The 22,213-nt window shown below is 49.5% G+C and overlaps 1 protein-coding gene and 1 long non-coding RNA gene across 2 annotated transcripts; both read left to right on the forward strand.

Annotated features, from left to right (window-relative positions):
• The first annotated feature begins 1,658 nt into the window (after positions 1-1,658).
• LOC120375777 lies at positions 1,659-3,941 on the forward strand. The gene is made up of 3 exons (XR_005586769.1): positions 1,659-1,693; positions 3,500-3,582; positions 3,903-3,941. It is a non-coding gene; the product is annotated as an uncharacterized LOC120375777 (long non-coding RNA).
• A 33-nt stretch (positions 3,942-3,974) lies between these two features.
• LOC120375774 (zinc finger protein 250-like) lies at positions 3,975-17,283 on the forward strand (the record flags this gene model as incomplete). Its single annotated transcript, XM_039496703.1, has 4 exons — positions 3,975-4,029; positions 6,233-6,454; positions 16,756-16,869; positions 17,231-17,283. Coding segments are annotated over exons 1-4 (423 nt in total), but the record flags the coding sequence as incomplete, so codon positions are not given.
• Between the last annotated feature and the right edge of the window lie 4,930 nt (positions 17,284-22,213).

Genomic DNA, 22,213 nt, shown 5'->3' on the forward strand with positions numbered 1-22,213 from the left:
GCTGCCCCCTGCCCTGGGGGCGTGTGATTCTGGCTCCCCTAGTGGCTGACTCAGGTAGGAGACAAGCCGGTTACTGTCTGATCGCTAATGAGGTCACAGCAGGGCTGCTAGACCCAGGGCCGATGGGACAGACCAGGCCTGTCTCCTGGACTGACGTGGCTGCGTCATGTACTCAGAGGGAGCAGAATCTCAGCTTTCGCCTTTGTTAAAGTGAGTTGCCGGCCCTCAGCACCTCCCCAGTGTAAACGGAGACAGTGTTGCCTTGCTGGGGCTGCCAGCAGCCTGAAGCCGTAGCTCTGAGAGCGTGAACTCTCCTGTCCCCTGTTAATGTCAGCGGGGTGTCAATGGAAATGGCAGCACTTTGATGTGAACATTAAACGTTCCCTGGCTGATCACTCGAGCAGGTGGAATGGGGAGGGGGCGGGAGTGAAGCCTTTGTGGGGTGGGAATAGGGGGTTGCTGTAGGGAGGGAAGAACAGAAGAGCGACACAAGGACAAGGAAGCGAGAGAGAAATGGAGAAAGGAGGGTGGGAAAGGCAGGAAACACGGGGAAGAACCAGCAGGGCCCTACAGGGTGTCCGGGTAGGGGCTGTTTTCCTCCTGAGTGACACTGAGTGTGACAGGCAAAGAACTAAAATTTTATTTCCCATACAAAGGGCAGATTCCCCCCTTGTTCTTTGTACGTGGGTATCCCATGGAGAGCAGTGGATGTTCTGCTGTGAATGGAGCAGGGCACAGAGTCCTAACCTAATGCACTGGCCATAACGGACAGGGCACTGTGGCCCTCTCTGCTAAATGAGCTGGACACCCCAGGGTTACTGCTTCAGCTGAAGGGTTTGGGGGTTTTGGCATTAAAGGGCTCACGTTCATTCCCTGCTGGAGCCCTGGGCTCTGTCTGTGGCCACTGTCAGCATGTAGGACCTGCCCACTCTCTGGTCTGTGTCTCCTCCCTTTCCACGATAATCCCCATGCTGGTGCCCCTTGTTACTGCCGTAAACCAGCGTAGGGGGTGGCTCTGCCCCCCACAGAACCAGAGCGTCCCTGAGAAAGCCCCTGAACAATGTCTCCGTTCCTTGCTCTAGTGTCTCCCCACTTCCCGTCTCTGGGGAGCACAGGGCTGAGGTGACTCACCCTGACATTGACCATCTCAGGCTACAAAGCTCAGATCCAGGTTTCGTGAAGTTTGGGGGTTGCTGGGCTCAGGGTCTGGGGCTCAGGCCTATTTCTCACCCCTCCTTTCCCCAGCAGGGAGGACGGGACGTTTCGGAAGCCAGAGCCGGCGTTTGCGGAGCTGGAGAAGAGACTCAGTGATTTCTCTCTGCAAAGTGCCATGCTGCAGGAGGTGCTGCTGGGATTCAAAGGTGAGTTGGAGTCTGGGGGTGGCGTCTCCTCTGGTTAGAGCGACCCTCACCCTGGGGAGGAGTTGGGGACTCTAGTGATGTCACTGACCCCGGCTCCATCTCACAGCCCAGCTCAGCGAGTCACCCTTCCCCATGGAGCAGCCCTGTGGGGCTGGCTCAACGCAGCTGCTGCAGACAATCGGCCTCTGATCTCTGTCACCATCTCGTCGTTAACAGCAGTTCCATTAATAAGCAATGGGGGTTTCTCCATGAATGTGAGGGCCTGAATTCTCACCTCTCCCATCTTCTCCTTCCCCTAGAGACGCTGCGACGGGAGCTGGGGAGCGACACAGGTACGTGTCTGTCTCTGACGGGCCATGGGGAGATTTCAGACCCATAACCATGTTAGCGACAGGGGATTGCAGCCTCCAGCCCCGATGTGCAGCTGGAAATGGTGGAACAGTGTGAAGCAGGGTGACCCCCGTGGCTGACTCACTCCTGCCGTGACGTGTGACAGGGATTCAGAGCGAATCCGGATCTCAGGGGCGTGTTTCCCTAGGGGGAAAGGAACAACCACCCGAATGGTGTGAGAGAGGATGAAACAAGGACAATAATCTCCAGACCCTGAGGCGTCTGAGAGCTTCCACGAGTGAGTGGAAGTGATCAGATGTGGGCAGCAGAGTCTCGGGCGTGAGGAGGGGGGTTCACGTTTTTCATACTGACTTCAAAAAAAGGGGTCACCCCATTTTTTTTTCTTTTGGCAAACCCCTGACAGTTAGCAAGGAATAAGAATAAAACCCATAACAAGGCTGATCCTATAGAACGTGCATGTGTGCGTCTCAAGAGGCTGACGGAGAAGGGGTGTCCCTGAGGGTGAAACGTGCAGGAAGTGAGATTTCCTTTGCTGAAGATAAGAAATCCGTCCCCCTGCGCTGGGGGAATGTGCCGACCGGCTCAGATCCAGTTCCTGTCTCGGCACCGGACAGGTTTTGCGTAGTTCCCCCTCTGCTGTCTCCCAAAACTAAGTGATTGCAATGGCAAATGAAATTGAATGTGGATAAATGTAAAGTAATGCACATTGGGAAAAATAACCCCAATTATACATAAAATATGATGGGGGCTAATTTAGCTACAACGAGTCAGGAAAGAGAGATCTTGGAGTCATCGTGGATAGTTCTCTGAAGATGTCCACGCAGTGTGCAGAGGCGGTCAAAAAAGCAAACGGGATGTTAGGAGTCATTAAAAAGGGGATAGAGAATAAGACTGAGAATATATTATTGCCCTTTATATAAATCCATGGTACGCCCACATCTCGAGTACTGTGTACAGATGTGGTCTCCTCACCTCAAAAAAGATATTCTAGCACTAGAAAAGGTTCAGAAAAGGGCAACTAGAATGATTAGGGGTTTGGAGAGGATCCCATACGAGGAAAGATTAAAGAGGCTAGGACTCTTCAGCTTGGAAAAGAGGAGACTGGGGGGGTGGATATGATAGAGGTCTATAAAATCATGAGTGATGTGGAGAAAGTGGATAAGGAAAAGTTATTTACTTATTCCCATAATACAAGAACTAGGGGTCACCAAATGAAATTAATAGGCAGCAGGTTTAAAACAAATAAAAGGAAGTTCTTTTTCACACAGCGCACCGTTAACCTGTGGAACTCCTTGCCTGAGGAGGTTGTGAAGGCTAGGACTACAACAGGGTTTAAAAGTGAACTGAATAAATTCATGGTGGTTAAGTCCATAAATGGCTATTAGCCAGGATGGGTAAGGAATGGTGTCCCTAGCCTCTGTTTGTCAGAGTGTGGAGATGGATGGCAGGAGAGAGATCACTTGATCATTGTCTGTTAGGCTCACTCCCTCTGAGGCACCTGGCACTGGCCAGTCGGTAGACAGATACTGGGCTAGATGGACCTTTGGTTTGACCCAGTGTGGCCGTTCTTATGTTCTGTCCTGGGGAACCATCTCAGATGTAAAGGGTCTCAGTGGGTTTAGCCCTGGTGGGAGGGGATGGGTCTGCACTGCCGCAATGGAGCATTTTCCCAGCGTGGGAGTCGAAAACGTCTCTGCAGAGAAAGCGCCAGTGAGACTTGTGATGTGAAATGACCTAAAGTCTGATCCGAACCCCCCCCCCCCCAATAACCCCTCTCCCCCCGACAGGCTGCAGAATAACATTCCCGGGTCCCTCCAGATTCTCCCAGCCTGCCCAGGGAAGGGAAATGGATGCAGCAGACCTGGTTCAGGTAGGGATGCTGAGGACATGCTCGGGGGGGTTCCCGTACGAGCCAGAGGGACAGGGAAGACACGGGAAGTGGGAGTTTGATTTAAGGGTGGGAGGGTGCAGGCCATGCACGGGGTGGAGAAAGGGAGGAGGACGAGGTGCGATGGACCTACTGGGACTTGGTAAACCTGGGGCCAAGTTTTTAGGAAGAGCCACGTGGCGGTTGGGTTGTGGGTGGGATTCCCCTGACACTGTATCCATTTGATGGGCTCCTCTCCCCCAGGAATACTGGGGCTGTGAGTGGGGCAGCAGGTTCTGAGTGTTGGACTCTTGCTCTTTCAGGGGCCGGTGACCTTCAAGGAGGTGGCTGTGTATTTCACCAGGGAAGAGTGGGCTCTGCTGGACCCCGCTCAGAGAGCCCTCTACAGAGACGTCATGCAGGAGAACTATGAGACTGTGACCTCGCTGGGTAAGGATTCCTGTCCCCTCAGTTCTTGGAAGGAGAAATGCAGAGTTAAGGTTCACGCTACCCCCCAATGCCACTTCTACTCTGTCCTGTTTCAGCATCACCCCAATATGCCAGTGACACACACACACCACCAGAGACTCTCCCCTGCTGCAGAACACTTTGAGAACAGCACAAAGTCGAACAACTTCTCTTGGCTGAGGCAAAACTTGGCTTTAGGTCCAGCCTAGCAAACAGAAGCGTCCGATCCCTGGCCGGGCCCGCAGAGGTGGAGCCTACACCACACGAGCCATCTCAGACTTGCAAAGTATCACCGCGTCTTCGCCCCTGAGGGTTAAGAGCGGCCAGGCTGGGTCAGACCAAAGGTCCATCGAGCCCAATGTCCTGTCTGCCGACATTGGTCAATGCTGGGTGCCCCAGAGGGAATGAACAGAGCAGGGAATCACCAAGGGATCCATCCCAGCTGCCACGGAGTGTGGGGGAGTCAGGGCCCTGCACCCCCACTCCCTGCGATTCACCGTGACTCTCAGCCAGCCAGTAATACAGGTGGTTTATTAGACAATAGGAACACAGTCCCGAGCAGGGCCTGTAGGTACAACCAGGACCCCTCAGCCAGGTCCCTCTGGGGAGCAAGGAGCTTAGACCCCAGACTTGGGGTTCTTGCCTCTTCCCAGCCAGCCCCAAACTGAAACCAAAACCCCTCCAGCCGGCTCTCCCCCTTTGTCCAGCTTCCCTGCCCACCCCCCTTCCTGGCTCAGGTCCTGTCCCTCACCTAAAGTCACCCCCTGCTCTCCCATCCCCCGTGCAGATAGTCCCAGTAAAACTAAACGACATTCCCCGGTCAATCCGCCCCGCTCCCTCCTGCGTCACACCAGCGTCCTGCAAATGATTCCTTCTGAGTCATTGCGTCTATTACCGTTCTCGAGGGCCAGCACGTGTTTCCCCCAGGGTGCTGACAACACGCACGGCAAGAACACACCCTTGTGCGCCTTTAGTGTTGCAACCTGCAACACTCGGGAATGAAATGAGGCATCTTTGCTCCTTCAAGGATCCCACGCCTCTCCCTTTATATCAGTCACAGCTCTGCCAAGCTGCTCCAACGACTCCCTCCATCATCCAGTTACAGCTGGACCTGGGCACGCCGCTGGAGGGCGTGCGGATAAATGCTGGGATTCCCATCTCTGAACACAACACAAACAGTGGCAAGTTCTCTTAGTCCTTCCTCATCTGTTATAAATTTGTAGATTTTATGGCCAAAGGGAGTACGGTTGTCTACTCTGACCTTCTGCATAACACCGACCGTAGCGTTTTCTGCTGTACCTTTTGTATTGAGTCGAACACCTTGCGTTAGACTAAATCATCACCCACAAAGGCATCCAGTCTTGACTTGAAGACTCCCAAGAGAAGGCGAATCCCGTTTCCTCGGTAGCACAGTAACCATTGCACCATCCTTACTGCACCATGGTCAGGGGTTAGAGGGCAGAGTGAAGGTGATATTGCCAGGATGGTATGAACTTTCACGCTTCATTTCCTGGTTTTCAGAGCTCTACAATTAGTCACTGTCCACGTTCTGGAAGGGGACACGGCAGCCATTGGCAACCCTAAGTGAATTCCCTGAGCCTAGACTATCTTTTTTTTTTTTTTTGGTTCAGGGTGTGAGTCTTCGCACCTTGTAAGCGTGTGACCAAGTGAAGTGTGCTGCCAGGTTCGAAAGTACAGACCAAGTCGTCATCTGCCAGTGGATATTAGAGCACTGTAAAATATTGCTCTTAGCCCAGAAATTGTGGTTTCGATGGGCACAACGCCCCAGAGGAGCTCCTGCAGAATGCAGGAAAAATGCATCACACGCATCACATCTCTGAACCCCACCAACTCTTCCCACCTTCTGTGTGACTCTGTTTTTCGCTTGTCCTCTCTTTCTCGGAAAGAAGCAGGTGGTTTCCCTGCTGGCTGCCATCTTCACCTGCTAGGCCATGGAGCTACAGTCTCAGTGTTTTAAGGACTCCCCTGTGAGGATGATTGTCTGGCAGGGTGTTTTCCCAGCAGAGATGGGGTTTAATCCCTCTTTAAGCAGAACGGCCTACACGTTTGAGCCTCCTTGGCGCTAGCCTCAGCATATTGCTAGGTTAAAATGGCCTTGGGTTAAAATAATAATACATTTGTGAGCAATCCCCTTGAGCTCACCTGATATCCTTTCCCCATGCAGAGTTTCCAGTTTTCCCACCTGATGAGGTCTCTCAGCCTCAACAAGACAGAGACCCGTGGGTCCCAGATCTCCATGATTCAGAGGAAAGCGAGATCCTGAGCGGTACCTGCCCAAGGGAGGAATCATTCAGCCAATTCGAAATCTGTCCATGGCTGAAGGAAACAGCTGAAATGCCCGACAGAGACATTGGGAGTTCTCCGAGTTCAGGATTGTCCCCAGCAGGTATGTATCCTCCGGGCAGATGTCGCTCGTGACTTCCTACCTATCCTGTGCGACACCTGGCAGTAGCTTCCTCCTTCACCTCCCTTCCCCTGAGTGCTTCGATGGGATTTACAGGCAGAATTGATCCCCCCTACCCCGTGGGAAAGAATTTTGGGGAAATTCAGTCCCTGAGTTATGTCCATCTTTCCAGCCCTTCTTTGGTTGACCAGGATGGTGATAGTGACCATGAAATGCTCAGGGAGATTAGAGAGGCTGTAAAAATAATCTCAGTAATGGGACATTTCAGCTATCCCCATGTTGAGTGGGTCCATGTCACCTCAGGCCGGGATGCAGAGAGAAAGTTTCTGGACACCATAAATGACTGTTTCTTGAAGCAGCTAGTCCTGGAACCCACCAGAGAAGAGGCAATCCTTGATTTAGTCCTAAGTGGAGCCAAGGATCTGGTCCAAGAGGTGAATGTAGCTGGACCACTTGGTAATAGCGCCCATAATATAATTAAATTCAACATCCCTGTGGAAGGGGGAAAACACCAAAGAACCCCACCATAGTAGCATTTAATTTCAGAAAGGGGACTGGCACCCACATGAGGACGTTGGTTTACCAGAAATTAAAAGGTACGGTCTCAAAAGAGAAATGCAAACTGCATGGAAACTTAAAAACACGACAGTGAAAGCCCGAATTAAATGTGTCCTAAATTTAAAAAACAAACAAACCTAGTAAGGCGACCAAGAAAGTGCCGCCGTGTCTAACCTACGAAGTAAAAGAAGCTGTTAGAGGCAAAAAAGGAAGTAAAATCCTACTGAGGAAAATAGAAAGGAACAGAAACTGTGGAAAGCCACGGGAACCGTGCCTTTGTGGGTCACAACTGACAATACCCAAATTCAGGACAAACTGCTGAGAAATAGGGCAGAGATACCCCAAAACAGGAGGTTATTTTCCCCTGAGAGATACCAGACCAGCAACAGAAGTAAACTTTCGTTTCACCACACTGGCTAACAAGAAGGCAGAACAGTAGTTTCCTTGGGAATTCCAGTCCCTTGTGTCACCAACAAAAACACTAGACTAGAAATGAGTGGTTCTTTAAAACCAATTTCATCAAATAAGAGGTTCTTCTGATCCCAAAGGACTAGCCCCACACACGGGTCAAATCAGATCTTACCCAAAAATCACACTGCTGCTAATCCTTTAGGATCTAAAATCTAAAGGTTTATTTATAGAAAGAAAGAAGAGAGTTAAGGATCATTAAAAAGGGATAGAGAATAAGATAGAGAATATCTTATTGCCCTTATATAAATCCATGGTACGCCCATATCTCGAATACTGCATACAGATGTGGTCTCCTCATCTCAGAAAAGATATACTGGTACTAGAAAAGGTTCAGAAAAGGGCTACTAAAATGATTAGGGGTTTGGAGAGGGTCCCATATGAGGAGAGATTAAAGAGGCTAGGTCTCTTCAGCTTGGAAAAGAGGGGACTAAGGGGGGATATGATAGAGGTCTATAAAATCATGAGTGATGTTGAGAAAGTGGATAAGGAAAAGTTATTTACTTATTCTTGTAATACAAGAACTAGGGTCACCAAATGAAATTAATGGGCAGCAGGTTTAAAACAAATAAAAGGAAGTTCTTCTTCATGCAGCGCACAGTCAACTCGTGGAACTCCTTACCTGAGGAGGTTGTGAAGGCTAGGACTAACAGCGTTTAAAAGAGAACTGGATACATAACATGGAGGTTAAGTCCATGAATGGCTATTAGCCAGGATGGGTAAGGAATGATGTCCCTAGCCTCTGTTCGTCAGAGGATGGAGATGGATGGCAGGAGAGAGATCACTTGATCATTGCCTTTAGGTTCACTCCCTCTGGGGCACCTGGCATTGGCCACTGTCGGTAGACAGGATACTGGGCTGGGTGGACCTTTGGTCTGATCTGGTACGGCCGTTCTTATGTTCTTGGTTCAGACTTGTAGCAGTGATGGAATAAACTTCTGGCTTGATAAGTCTCTGGCTGCTTCTAGATAACTGGACGGTCCTCAGTCCCTGAGTCCCATCAGTATAAGTCCATAGTCCAGAGGTTTGAGTAGGAACAGAGTGGAGCAGGATAGAGACACGGTGGAGGTGTTTCCAAGGCCTTTTATAGCTTCTGCCACGTGGAGGGAAACCCATGGCTTCAAACAAAGCCCTCTGCACAGCTAGTGGAAAATTACAGGTCCAAGATGGAGTTTGGAGTCACGTGGCAATGCCTGACTTCACTTAGTCCTGGCAGGAAAGTCCATTAAGAATAGGGTACTCAAGGCAGGACTAATCCCCAGATAGATTTTTGCCCCAAATCCCTAAATGGCCCCCCTCAAGGAGTCAGCTCACAACCCTGGGTTTAGCAGGCCAATGCGCAAACCACTGAGCTGTCCCTCCCTCCTTTAATGGGCTACGCAATTTGCATAGTCCCTCCAGGATGCGCTGGCTAACTACCGTGTGGGTGTTACCCCAGGAGCAAACGTTTGAAATACAGGTAGAGCCAATATTCATAACTACATGCATGCTAAGAGCATAATCATCTTCAGCAAACCATAGCCTTTCCAAAGACATCTTCCGTGCCCCGTTTTGTAGAAGATTGGTTGCAAAGCTCTAACAACAGTGGTTGCAACAATGACCTATATGGTCATAGTTTAATCAGAGAACGTCACAGCCACGTGTAAAAATATAACCCGGCAGGCCAAAAAAGAATTTGCAGAGCAGCTAGCCGAAGACTCAAAAAGTAACAACAACAAAATTTTGAAGCATGCCAGAAGCAGGACGCTTGCTAAACAGACAGGGGGACCACTGGCCGATCGAGGTATTATAACAGCACTCAAGGATGATAAGGCCATTGTGGAGAAACTAAATTAATTCTTTGCGTCAGTCTTCCCTGCAGAGATTGTGAGGGAGATTCCCAGATCTGAGCCATTCTTTTTAGGTGATAAATGTGAGGAACTGTCCCAGATTGAGGTGTCATTAGAAGAGGTTTTGGAAAAAATTATAAATTAAACTACAGTAAGTCCACAGGATCAGATGGGATTCACCCAAGAGTTCTGAAGGAAGTCAAATGTGAAATTGCAGAGCTGCTGACTGTGGTATGTAAGCTATCACTGAAATCAGCTTCTGTACCAGATGACTGGAAGATAGCTAATGCAATGCCAATTTTTTTTAAAAGGCTCCAGAAGTGATCCCAGCAATTACAGGCCAGTAAGCCTAACTTCAATATCGGGCAAATTGGTTGAAACTCTAGTAAACAGAATTATCAGACTCATAGATGAACATGATTTGTTGGGGAAGAGTCAACATGGCTTTTGTAAAGGAAAATCATTCCTCGCCAATCTACTAGAATTCTTTGAGGGAGTCAGCCAGCATGTGGACAAGGGTGAGCCAATGAATCTAGTGTTCTTGGATGTCCGAAAGCCTTTGACAAGGTCTCTCATCCAAGGCTCTTAAGCAAAGTACGCTGTCATGGATTAAGAAGGATCTGGTTAAAAGAGAGGAAACAAACCAGGAATAAATGTTAAATTGTCAAAATGGAGAGAGTATCAGAGGGGTAGCCATGTTAGTCTGGATCTGTTAAAGCAGCAAAGAATCCTGTGGCACCTTATAGATTGACTGACGTTTTGCAGCATGAGCTTTCGTGGGTGAATACCCACTTCGTCGGATGCAAGTAGTGGAAATTTCCTGGGCAGGTATATATATGCAAGCAAGAAGCAAGCTAGAGATAACGAGATTAGATCAATCAGGGAGGATGAGGCCCTGTTCTAGCAGTTGAGGTGTGAAAACCAAGAGAGGAGAAACTGGTTCTGTAGTTGGCAAGCCATTCACAGTCTTTGTTTAATCCTCAGCTCATGGTGTCAAATTTGCAGATGAACTGAAGCTCAGCAGTTTCTCTTTGAAGTCTGGTCCTGAAGTTTTGTTGCTGCAGGATGGCCACCTTAAGATCTGCTATTGTGTGGCCAGGGAGGTTGAAGTGCTCTCCTGCAGGTTTTTGTATATTGCCATTCCTAATATCTGATTTGTGTCCATTTATCCTTTTCCTTAGAGACTGTCCAGTTTGGCCAATGTACATGGCAGAGGGACATTGCTGGCATATGATGGCATATATTACATTGGTGGATGTGCAGGTGAATGAACCGGTGATGGTGTGGCTGATCTGGTTAGGTCCTGTGATGGTGTCGCTGGTGTAGATATGTGGGCAGAGTTGGCATTGAGGTTTGTTGCATGGATTGGTTCCTGAGCTAGAGTTACTATGGTGCGGTGTGCAGTTACTGGTGAGAATATGCTTCAGGTTGTCTGTGGGTGAGGACTAGCCTGCCACCCAAGGCCTGTGAAAGTTTGGGATCATTGTCCAGGATGGGTTGTAGATCCCTGATGATGCGTTGGAGGGGTTTTAGCTGGGGACTGTATGTGATGGCCAGTGGAGTCCTGTTGGTTTCTTTCTTGGGTTTGTCTTGCAGTAGGAGGCTTCTGGGTACACGTCTGGCTCTGTTGATCTGTTTATTTCCTCGTGCGGGTACTGTAGTTTTGAGAATGCTTGGTGGAGATTTTGTAGGTGTTGGTCTCTGTCTGAAGGGTTAGAGCAGATGCGGTTGTACCTCAGTGCTTGGCTGTAGACAATGTATCTTGTGGTGTGCCCGGGATGGAAGCTGGAGGCATGAAGGTAGGTATAGCGGTCGGTAGGTTTTCGGTATAGGGTGGTGTTAATGTGACCATCACTTATTTGCACCGTGGTGTCTAGGAAGTGGACCTTCCGTGTAGATTGGTCCAGGCTGAGGTTGATGGTGGGGTGGAAGCTGTTGAAATCGTGGTGGAATTTTTCCAGAGTCTCCTTCCCATGGGTCCAGATGATGAAGATGTCATCAATGTAGCGTAAGTAGAGAAGGGGCGTGAGTGGACGGGAGCTGAGGAAGTGTTGTTCCAGGTCAGCCATAAAAATATTGGCATATTGTGGAGCCATGCGGGTGCCCATAGCGGTGCTCCTGATCTGGAGATATATATTGTCATCAAATTTGAAATAGTTGTGTGTGAGGATAAAGGCACAGAGCTCAGCAACCAGTTGTGCTGTGGCATCATCAGGGATAGGTGTTCCTGACAGCTTGTATTCCATCTGTGTGTGGGATGTTTGTGTAGAGAGCCTCTACATCCATGGTGGCTAGGATGGTGTTTTCTGGAAGGTCACCAATGTAGTTTTCTCAGGAAATCAGTGGTGTCACGGAGGTAGCTGGGAGTGCTGGTGGCATAGGGTCTGAGTAGAGAGTCCACATATCCAGACAGTCCTTCAGTGAGAGTGCCAATGCCCGAGATGATGGGGCGTCCAGGATTTCCAGGTTTGTGGATCTTGGGTAGTAGATAGAATAACCCTGGTCGGGGCTCTAAGGGTATGTTGATTTGTTCTGGTGTTAGTGTAGGGAGTGTCCTGAGTAGATGATGCAGTTTCTTAGGCCTGGTCTACACTGTGGGGTGGGGGGAGAGTTCGAACTAAGGTACGCAAGTTCAGCTACGCTTGCGTAGCTGAACTCGAAGTACCTTAGTTTGAAGTACTTACCCGTCCTGACGCCGCGGGATCGAAGTCCGCGGCTCCCCCGTCGAACGGCGGTGGCGGAGTTCCGGAGTTGACGGGAGCGCGTTTGGAGTTCGCTATATCGCGTCTAGATGAGACGCGATATATCGAACTCCGAGAAGTCGATTGCTACCCGCCGACCCGGCGGGTAGTATGGACATACCCTTAGTGTATTCCTCAGTGGGATCTGAGGTAAGTGGCCTGTAGAATTTGGTATTGGAGAGTTGTCTGGCGGCCTCCTTTTGGTAGTCAGACCTGTTCATGATGACTACAGCACCTCATTTATCAGCCTCTTTGATTATAATGTCAGGATGGTTTCTGAGGCTGTGGATGGCATTGCGTTCTGCACGACTTAGGTTATGAGGCAAGCGATGTTGTTTTTCCACAATTTCTGCCTGTGCACGTCGGCGAAAGCATTCAGTGTATAGGTCCAGACTGTCATTTCGACCCTCAAGAGGAGTCCATGTGGAGTTCTTCTTCTTGTGCTGTTGGTGGGAGGGTAACTGTGTATCAGTGTGCTGTTCAGTGTTGTCCTGAAAGTATTCTTTGAGTCGGAGACGGCGAAAGTAGACAAAAGATTGCGTTTGAGCACATAATATGGCCTTGGGCCTTTGATGTTTCCTTCCACAGGCACACCATTTACTTCCGCTACCTCCTCCCTCATGTTTGCATATAACGGATCATCGGCCTGGTCCTGCCCAAAAGTCTCACGTGCAGTACCGAACTGACCTAATTCTAGGGGGCCTATTTCTACTCTTCCCCCTGGGGTGCTCCCACTTGGGCTAGGAACCGCCTCCGAGTCTTCCTTGGCCTGAATTATCTCCTGGTCTCCTGAGCGGGTTCGCCTACCCACAAGGGAAGTTTTTTGATTCTCTGCTAGAATCCTGGTCCCTAATCTTTTATCTGCCCTTTGTTCTCGCCTAGACTTTCGGGGTTTCCCAGGGGCTGAGAATAACTCTGGAGCAAATTCGGCAAACATTGGGGTGAGGCTATCTGTAGTTGCCTCTGTCTCAGCCTGGGGGTTGCTACCCTCCCCTGGCTCTATTGGGGTAAGTAAGCTCTCAAACCCGGGGAAGTCTCTACCAATTAAAACAGGGTAGGGGAACTTGGGGACCACCCCTGCAGAAACCCTGGTAGTATTCCCCTGGATCTCAATCCGTACCGGAATTGTAGGGTAAAAATTCACAGTGCCATGTATGCACGTTACCCCTGTGGTTTTGGCCCGGGTTAGTTGGTCTGTTCCCACCAACTTCCCTGAGACCAGCGTGACAGCACTCCCGCAATCTATTAATGCTATGGTCTTTATACCATTCATTTTTACTTGTCTGGTATATCCATGTGAGGTCATTGTGACCCCTACCAGGCCGATTAGGCCACATTGCTCCCCGTAATCCCCCAGATTACGCTGCGTAGGTTCTTCCTTGTTGGGGCATTGGGCTGCTATATGCCCCAATTCCCAACACTCATAACACCGCCCCCTTACTCCGGTTGTCACCCTCTGCCTGGGGCTATTTGGCTGGCCCCCCACCTCTTTTCCCAACCCCCCAGGTCCCTTCCTGGCCTCGAGCCATTCCTCGGTGTCTTTCGTCCCAGTTACAGTTCTCCTATAGTTCTCAACAGCCCGGGGCCTTGGGTTTGGGGTTGGCTTCCTGGATTGCCGTGTCTCCCTGCCTGGGATCTAGAACAGTTCACGGGCTGCCAGCTGTCTTTCCACGAGGGAGACCAACTCATCATAGGTAGAGGGATCATTCTGGCCAACCCAAGACCTGAGACCTGGTGGTAGCCCCCTCATATACCGGTCCAATACCAGGACCTCCATCATCTTCTCAGAGCTAAGGGCCTCAGGGCGCAGCCATTTCTGGGTCAGGTGTATCAGGTCAAACAAGTGTGATCGGGGTGTCTTGTCCTCCGTATACCGCCACTCATGGAACCTCTGGGCTCGCAATGTCGTTACTCCGAACCTGGCCAGGATCTCTGCCTTCAGCTGGGAGTAATCTGCTGAAGCCTCTGCAGCCATATCGTAGTTGACCTTCTGGGCTTCCCCACACAGGAATGGGGAAAGGATACCAGACCATTGATCTCGGGGCCAGGCCTCCCGCAGGGCTGCTCTTTCAAAAGCCAGGAGGTATGCCTCCACATCATCCTCCCGTGTCATTTTCTGTAGGCAATGGCTAGCCCGTATGGTCCGGGTCCCTTCACAGTTGCGATTCTGCTCCATAAGGGCCTTCATCTGGTTCACCAGGTCTTTCAGCAGGGCTTGGTCTTGAGCAGCCTGACTCATCAACAGATGATTGGTCTCCTGCTGCATTGTAGTCGCCTCCTGTTGGGCGATTGCTTGGACCCGGGTAGCCTCCTGCTGGGCCGCGGTGGCTTGTATAAGGGCCTTGACCACGTTGTCCATCTTAAGGAGGGGAACGTTTTGCCTAACCCTGGTCTAAGTCCCCAGCGCACAGATCCCACTCCTGACACCACGTGTGGCAAATTGCCGGTACTGTTATGCTGGGTCTCGCGCTCTCTCTTCTTTGGGGAAGGTGCAGGGCGCCATTGCTTGCCTCTGAATCGGTATTTTAGTTACCCCACTAGTGTCCTTGAGGAGGGGATTGGAGAGGGAGGGACTTGGGCCCGCCCTCTTCTCCAGGTCCCAGCCCAGGGGCCCTGAGGTTAGTGGTGAACCACTTGAACTGGCGGTTCCTTCCCCTGGGCCACTTCCCTCTCCTGCCCTTCAGCTTGTGGAGGGGCTTCTTGCCCTCCTTCTACACAAGCCAGGTGTCCCTTACCTAGGGTTTTTGGATTTCTCAGCCCACTGCAGCACTCCTCCAAACTTTCCTTTTGTCTCTCTTCAAAACTGCTCTCTGCTCCAACCAAACCTTCCTGCTCCAACTCCCACACTGTCTGACTGAAGCAGGGGTTTTTATCACCTGACTGACTGCTGGTGCTCTAATTGGCTTCAGGTCCTCTAGTCCTGTTCCAAACCTTCCTCCCCTTGCAGGGAATAAGGCTCCCTGCTAACACTCTCCTGCTGCATCACAATACCAATATGATGAAATTGCAATGAATCGTGCTATATATACCATGTAAGGAGTCAGTGAAAATGTTATGAGTTTCCAAGTATGATAATCTTGTTTCTATCTTTGTATTGTGAGTTACAGATATGTAGGGTATATCTGTTTTCCAGACTTGTGTAGTGTTTCTGAGTGACACCCCCAGACATATTGGCATCAGCGCTGCCCAGCCTGTTCGATGGCCCAGCCAGGGTCATCAGCCATACAATGAACCCATGGAAAGGATTAAGGGGATACACCTATTGAGTCAGCAAGACATGCAGGGTTATGCCTGTTGTGGCAAATTGCCGTCACTATTATGATCGGTCTTGTGCTTTCTCTTCTTTGGGGAGGGGCAGGGTTCAGGGCACCATTTCTTGCCCCTGAATTGGAATATTAACTGCCCCACTAGTGTCCTAGAGGAGGGGAGTGGAGAGGGAGGGACATGGGCCCGCCCTCTACTCCAGGTCCCAGCCCAGGGGCCCTGAGGATAGTGGTGAACCACATGAACTGATGGTTCCTTCCCCTGGGCTACTTCCCGCTCCTACCCTTCAGCTTGTGGGGGCTTCCTGCCCTCCCTCTGTACAAGCCAGGTGCCCCTTACCTAGGGTCTTGGACTTCTTAGCCCACTGCAGCACTTCTCCAAACTTTCCTCTGCTTCCCTCCAAACTGTTCTCTGCTCCAACTCCTTCCCTGTCTGATTGGAGCAAGGGTCTTTATCAGGTGACTGACTGCAGGTGCTCTAATTGGCTTCAGGTGCTCTAGTTAATCTATAGCAAACTTTCTTCCCTCTACAGGGAATAAGGCTCCCTTCTAACCCTCTCCTGCTACCCTCTGGCCACGCTGTATCACACTCTGTACTGAGAACTCCAAGGCTTTTCCATGCCATGTGCTGTGAAGCTTGTGTTTGGGACACAGGAATTAGAAGCCACTTGGCAAAAGGAATATAAAGGGCAGCTGCATCATCTCCATTTTGTCTTCAATACCTTTTCCTACCTCTGGAGCAACTTCTCTACAAACTGAAGGCTTGAACAAAGGACTGAATAATGTGGACGTTTACCAGAGAGCCTTTCAAGCCAGAAACTCACCAATACTGCTAAGAACCAGATGTATAGATTTCTGAATGTGTCTGACTGTTTTCCCATTTAACAACTCCCTTTTTCTTTCTTTCTTTTATAATAAACCTTTAGTTCAGATGCTTTCTTGCTTATAAACCTTTAGTTTAGATGTCAGTGATTGGCTGGCATCGTAGTATTTTGAGTAAGATCCAAACCTATACTGACCTGGTAATGTGGCTGACTCTGGGGTCAGAAGAACACTTTGTTTATGTGAGCCGGGTTTTTAAATAACCTCTCACTGTGCTGGACCTAGGTGCTGATTGGGAGCCAGAGAACTGGGATGCAATAAAGGGGGCCGTGTGATTTCTTTTTTCAGTTTCTCGATAGCCAGTGTGGGGGATCAGAAGCACAGTTTGTGACTGGTCGGTGAGTTTAACTTCTGTGTTAACCACCAGTTTGGGGAGCCTCTGCTCTCCCTTTTTCAGCCTACCATGGTCTTGGCATTTTCAGTGAGGACTAGCCCAGGCACACCGGGTCACACTAAGTATTAAAGTTAAATTAATAGAATGTTTTTTATGAGAAAGTTTTATGAAATCAATGGAACTCCTTTGTTTTCTTTCATCTGAGCAGGGTTTCCGTTTTCCAAACCTGATGTGATCTCCCAGCTGGAACAAGGGGAAGAGCCATGGGTCTCAGACCTGCAGGGTTCAGAAGGAAAACAGACCCCGAGATCTCCCTGCAGAGGTGAGGAAACATTAAACCAACTCTGAGTGTGCAAGTGCCTGAAGGAAACATCTGGGATGCCCTACAAAGCCCTTGAGAGGTCTCTCAGTTCATTATTGTTGCCGGCAGGGGTCATATCCTCAGGGTAACTATAGCTCATGGCTTCCCGTAGATTCTAGCAGACACCAGGCAGTAGCTTCCTCCCTTCCCCCTGCGTATTTGGATGGCATTTGAAAGCCAGATTGATCCCCTCCTCTCTCCTGTTTTGGGGAAGAGTATGGGGGAGTTCAGTTTGTGATTTTTATTTGTCCTCCCTCCAGCACTTAGTTTGTTTTGGCTTTTCACTTTTCATCCCTGTTTGAGGTTTCTGTCTCTATCACAGCAGGTGATGCAATGGCATGTGAGAAAGAGGAGCAAAATTCTCAGCAGAAAAATGTTCAGCAAGCGGATAAACACAGAGCATTATTGCAAAGATCAAAAAGCCATGTGTCCAGGAGTCATGAGGAGGAAAAATCCTGTGAGATTCAGCACAGACCAGAAAGAGAACAAGGAAACCAGCTGGGGGTGAAAATGGGTAAACGTATTTCCTCTCAGGGAACTCAGAAGGACCTCAAGGAAACCGCAACAAAGCAGGAAATCATCATTGGAAAGAGAAAAAATACATGCACAGAGTGTGGAAAAAACTTATGTGACTACTCAGCCCTTCTTGATCATCAGAGAATCCACACAGGGGACAGGCCCTACGAATGCCGTGAGTGTGGGAAAAGCTTCACTCACAGATCAGCCCTTTCTGTTCATCAGAGAATCCACACAGGGGACAGGCCCTACAAATGCAGTGAGTGTGGGAAAACCTTCACTCAAAGATCAACCCTTTCTGTTCATCAGAGAATCCACACGGGGGAAAGGCCCTATGAATGCCGTGAGTGTGGGAAAAGCTTCACTCACAGATCAGCCCTTTCTGTTCATCAGAGAATCCACACAGGGGACAGGCCCTATGAATGCCGTGAGTGTGGGAAAACCTTCAATCGCAGATCAGACCTTTCTGAACATCAGAGAATCCACACAGGGGAAAGGCCCTATGAATGCAGAGAATGTGGGAAAAGCTTCACTCAAAAATCAGCCCTTCTTGCCCATCAGAGAATCCACACAGGGAAGAGGCCCTATGAATGCCGTGAGTGTGGGAAAAGCTTCACTCACAGATCAGCCCTTTCTGTTCATCAGAGAATCCACACAGCGAAGAGGCCCTACGAATGCCGTGAGTGTGGGAAAAGCTTCACTCAAAGATCAGCCCTTTCTGTTCATCAGAGAATCCATACAGGGAACAGGCCCTACGAATGCCGTGAGTGTGGGAAAACCTTCAATTGCAGATCAGACCTTTCTAAACATCAGAGAATCCACACAGGGGACAGGCCCTACGTATGCAGTGAGTGTGGGAAAACCTTCAAACGCAGCTCAGACCTTTCTAAACATCAGAGAATCCACACGGGGGAGAGGCCCTACATATGCAGTGAGTGTGGGAAAACCTTCAAACGCAGCTCAGACCTTTCTAGACATCGGAGGATCCACACAGGGGAGAGGCCCTATGAATGCCGTGAGTGTGGGAAAAGCTTCACTAGCAGCTCAGCCCTTTCTAAACATCAGAGAATCCACACCAGGGGAAAGGCCCTATGAATGCAGTGAGTGCGGGAAAACCTTCTCTTGGCACTCAGCCCATATTAGCCATCAGAGAATCTGCAAGGGCAATGAACACCATAAAAACCTCTAGGGCTATCAATTTTTTTTCTTTAATACTTTTCCTGATTCCCACATAATAACTTTTTAAATCTGTTTGAACTGTTTGCAGCACCGTTATCCCTCAGCTTGGCCAGATGAGTGGCCCATTTATGCCTTTTGTAGTTTGCCTTATTTTGAGGTGGGTCCATTTGTCCTTTCTATCAACTCAATTATCCCACAAGTAACTGGAGTGTGCCCTTCCTATGAGGAACCAGGGAGCGTCACATTTATACCATTCCTCCTATTGCAAAGTTATTGTTAGAGTCGCCAGTGATACAGATTGTATCTTTGCCAGTTGTTCTCACGTTGCTCTGGGTTGTGCTGAAGAGCAGTTACATTGGGAATTTTTCATATTATAGTTAAATAAAGAGGAGCAGGGGAAAAAAGTGTCATTTCAGCCTCTGTGACACTGGAAGGAGAAGGGGTGGTTCAGAGATTCCCTCCTTCCTCATCACTCCAGAACTGTTACATTTTGGCTTCTCTGTGCAGGGTTTATTTTCATCACATTCTATCCCTCCACTTCTCAAAATGTCATATGAGGAAGAGTTCTCAGCTGTCTGTGCTTGGAGATGGTGTTTTGATTTCTTTCCTCCTATATCAGAGTCGCTATGACTGGAGCTGAAAGTGTCAAAGACCTGGAAGGGGAATTTAAATGGATCCCAAACATAGTGTGATTATTTGGCGTTTAAATTCCAGGTTTCATCTATTGGTAAAGCCACTTCTGGCAAGAGGACTATTTTGTCCCCCTGTAAGCGTCCGGTGTAGGGGGCTCGGCCCTCTCAGGAGTGGCCGGGAACCAGGCTGCCTCACTACACGGCCTAAATCCCCAGTTCAGTCTCCAAAGGTCCAAGGGCTCAGACCCTCAGGCAGGGCTGAGGAAAAACAAACAGTCAACGAAGCCCAGCCCCTCAGTCAGGGCGGGGCAGCAAACAGCAGTTCTAGGCTCAGACCCTCAGGCAGGGGCTGAGCACACACAGTCAGTAATTTAAGCCCAGGCCCTCAATCAGGGCGGGGCAGCAAATCAGCAGTTCTAGGCTCAGATCCTTGGGCAGGAGCTGAGCTACACCAATAGTTCAGGGCTCAGGTCCTTGGCAGGAGCTGAGCTACACCAATAGTTCAGGGCTCTGGTCCTTGGCAGGAGCTGAGCAACAGCAATAGTTCAGGGCTCAGGTCCTTGGCAGGAGCTGAGCAACCAGCCGGTAAGTCCAGACTTCTGTCTGAGCGCTGGGGTGAGGGGGAGACTGCCACCCGTGAGTGGGGTGGCAGGGGGGACACAGGCCCACCCACTCCACTGTGTCCCAGCCCGGGGCCCTAACAGCGGCAGTTAGTCTGCTGCTGTGTCGGTGGGGTCCTGACCGCAACACACCGACATCGGCTCACAGTCTGCTGTAGCCAGACTGGGGTCAGCTACCCCCGGGCTACTTTCCATTTCCCCCTCCATGGGTACCTGCTCAGTACTGGTGTCCGGCGCTGGGTCCCACACCATGGGCTCCTCGCCGTGCTGAGAGCCGGCTAGCTCGGGCTGCTCCTCAGGACTCGGGTCGGGGTTACGCTCGGGTAGCTCCTCGGGGTACCGGGCTCGGGGAAGGCTCGGCCAGTCCACTTCAGGATACCGGGCTCGGGGAAGGCTCAGCCAGTCCACTTCAGGATACCGGGCTCGGGGCGGGCTCAGTCCAGCAGGAGCTCGGTCAGGAGCATCTGTCCTCCCCGGCCGCCGGGCTGCAACTGAGCGCTGGGCCGGGGCTTTTATACTTCCTGTCCCGCCCCTTGACTTCCGGGGGATGGGGACAGGCGGCCGTGGCTCCGCCCACTGTGGCAGCTGTTCTGGCTCCTCCCTCTCAGGAGCGGCCGGGAACCAGGCCGCCTCACTACACCCCCATTATGGGATGCTGGGATACTTACAATTTTGTAAATAACATAACTGACTATTGAGAGAGTGCTGAGTGAAGCTGCTTTGAATGGACCAGAGGAGAATGTGATGGGAGAATCTCTTGTCCTGATTCTAAATAATCAGATGTAACCTGCTCTGGAATGTCTCTTGATACTTTCATTGTCATGTATTCTGTCTCTCTGTGATGTGGGTTTCTCTCTTTCCTGAAGGCTGTTTGCTCACCCAATTGGATATTAGTTCAGTTCGATAGGACGTAGCTCAGATTTATTGGAGAATTTAAGACAAATGACCATTTCCTAAAGTCCTCATTTGTCACTTCAGCTTTGCTTTTTCCCCACCCCTCCATGATGACACGGAGAAAGTTCAAGTGCAGTTCTGTCAACAGTGGAGAACTCTCCAATTTACTGCACATGCTAACAAAGAAACAGCAGTGATTTAAAATCTCCATTCGGAAATGGTGAACAACAGCAGAACCTCAACTAACTGAAGGAAGTGCATATGAGCACAGTGTAGTTCAATTATTTACGTCAGTATTTTCTCAGATGATTTGGGGAGAGAATTCCACATTAAGTGATTTTTAACTTGGCAAAATGCCCATGTATTTGGTTCCCGAAGCATTTTTGTAACCCATGCCCCACAGAAGATCTTTCCTATTCGGAATGCTCCCCTTCATGATGCAGATGTTGAGGAAAGAGAAGTGGTATTTTTGTTCGATTTATCCTTAATAGATGCTCAAAATGTGTATAAAATGAAATCAATGTTGGAAATCTAATAGCTGCAGAAAAATAGTTCTTTTTAAATAGAAATTCTAGCTCTGGTAACGAAGATTCTGATCCAGGCCTGTATCCAGTCCCTTGCCTGGACCTGTGTCACCAAATTAAAGAAAAGCTGGGCACATTTCTGGAAGCCGTTGCTTATGACACTGCTGAGATTTTGAGTGGTTTTGTAAAGGATTCTACTTCTGAGAAGTGTAAATTTACCCTAAAAAGGGCAAGGAAACAAAGGGCATCAGGAATGTATGTTTTTTCGGATGAGGCAAGAAAAGGGAGTAGCATTGTCCCCCTTGGGTAGCCCCTGTTCAATTCCAGGTCAGAAAGCAAAACTCTTCTGCAAGAATATCCAAAAAATATTGTGTTTCACTTCATAAGTACAGGTGTGTGGCAATTAAATGATGACCCTAAAATTTCGTAAAAGCAAAGAACGCTGAACAAAAAGTGTGGGAAATACGGCTGTATCTGAGAAAATGGCTTGGAATGAAGGAAGACAAAAATTGATCGGTCGAGAGAAAAGGCCCTGTTTCCCCCTAGTTTGGAACTTCTCTCACAACTACTGGAATAGAAAAGCTAAACAAATGGTGTTCTGTTGTTGCAAAGGAGATTGAAGTGAGCCATTTTCTCCAGTTAAAAGAAAATGGTCATGTCAGGAGTGGGATTTGAAACCACGTCTCTATGCAGAAACCAGAACACCCAAGAGATAGGAAAAAAGAGTCTTAAAACTGGCACTTTGGACCAGTCCCCAATCCTAACGCTACAAAGAATGTGACTTATCAACCCTAGTTTTCATTAATATTTGATGACACTCTTTAGGGAGGCCAAGATGGCACATCTCTTTCAACTCCTAGAGACCTTCTCCAGCACAGCTGATTTTTAGGCACACTCACCCGGACCTAAAGTTACACGTTTCCTGGAGTTCCATGAGTTC

This window comes from Mauremys reevesii, linkage group 12 (assembly GCF_016161935.1).
Source record: "Mauremys reevesii isolate NIE-2019 linkage group 12, ASM1616193v1, whole genome shotgun sequence".
In the NCBI taxonomy this organism is placed as follows: domain Eukaryota; kingdom Metazoa; phylum Chordata; order Testudines; family Geoemydidae; genus Mauremys; species Mauremys reevesii.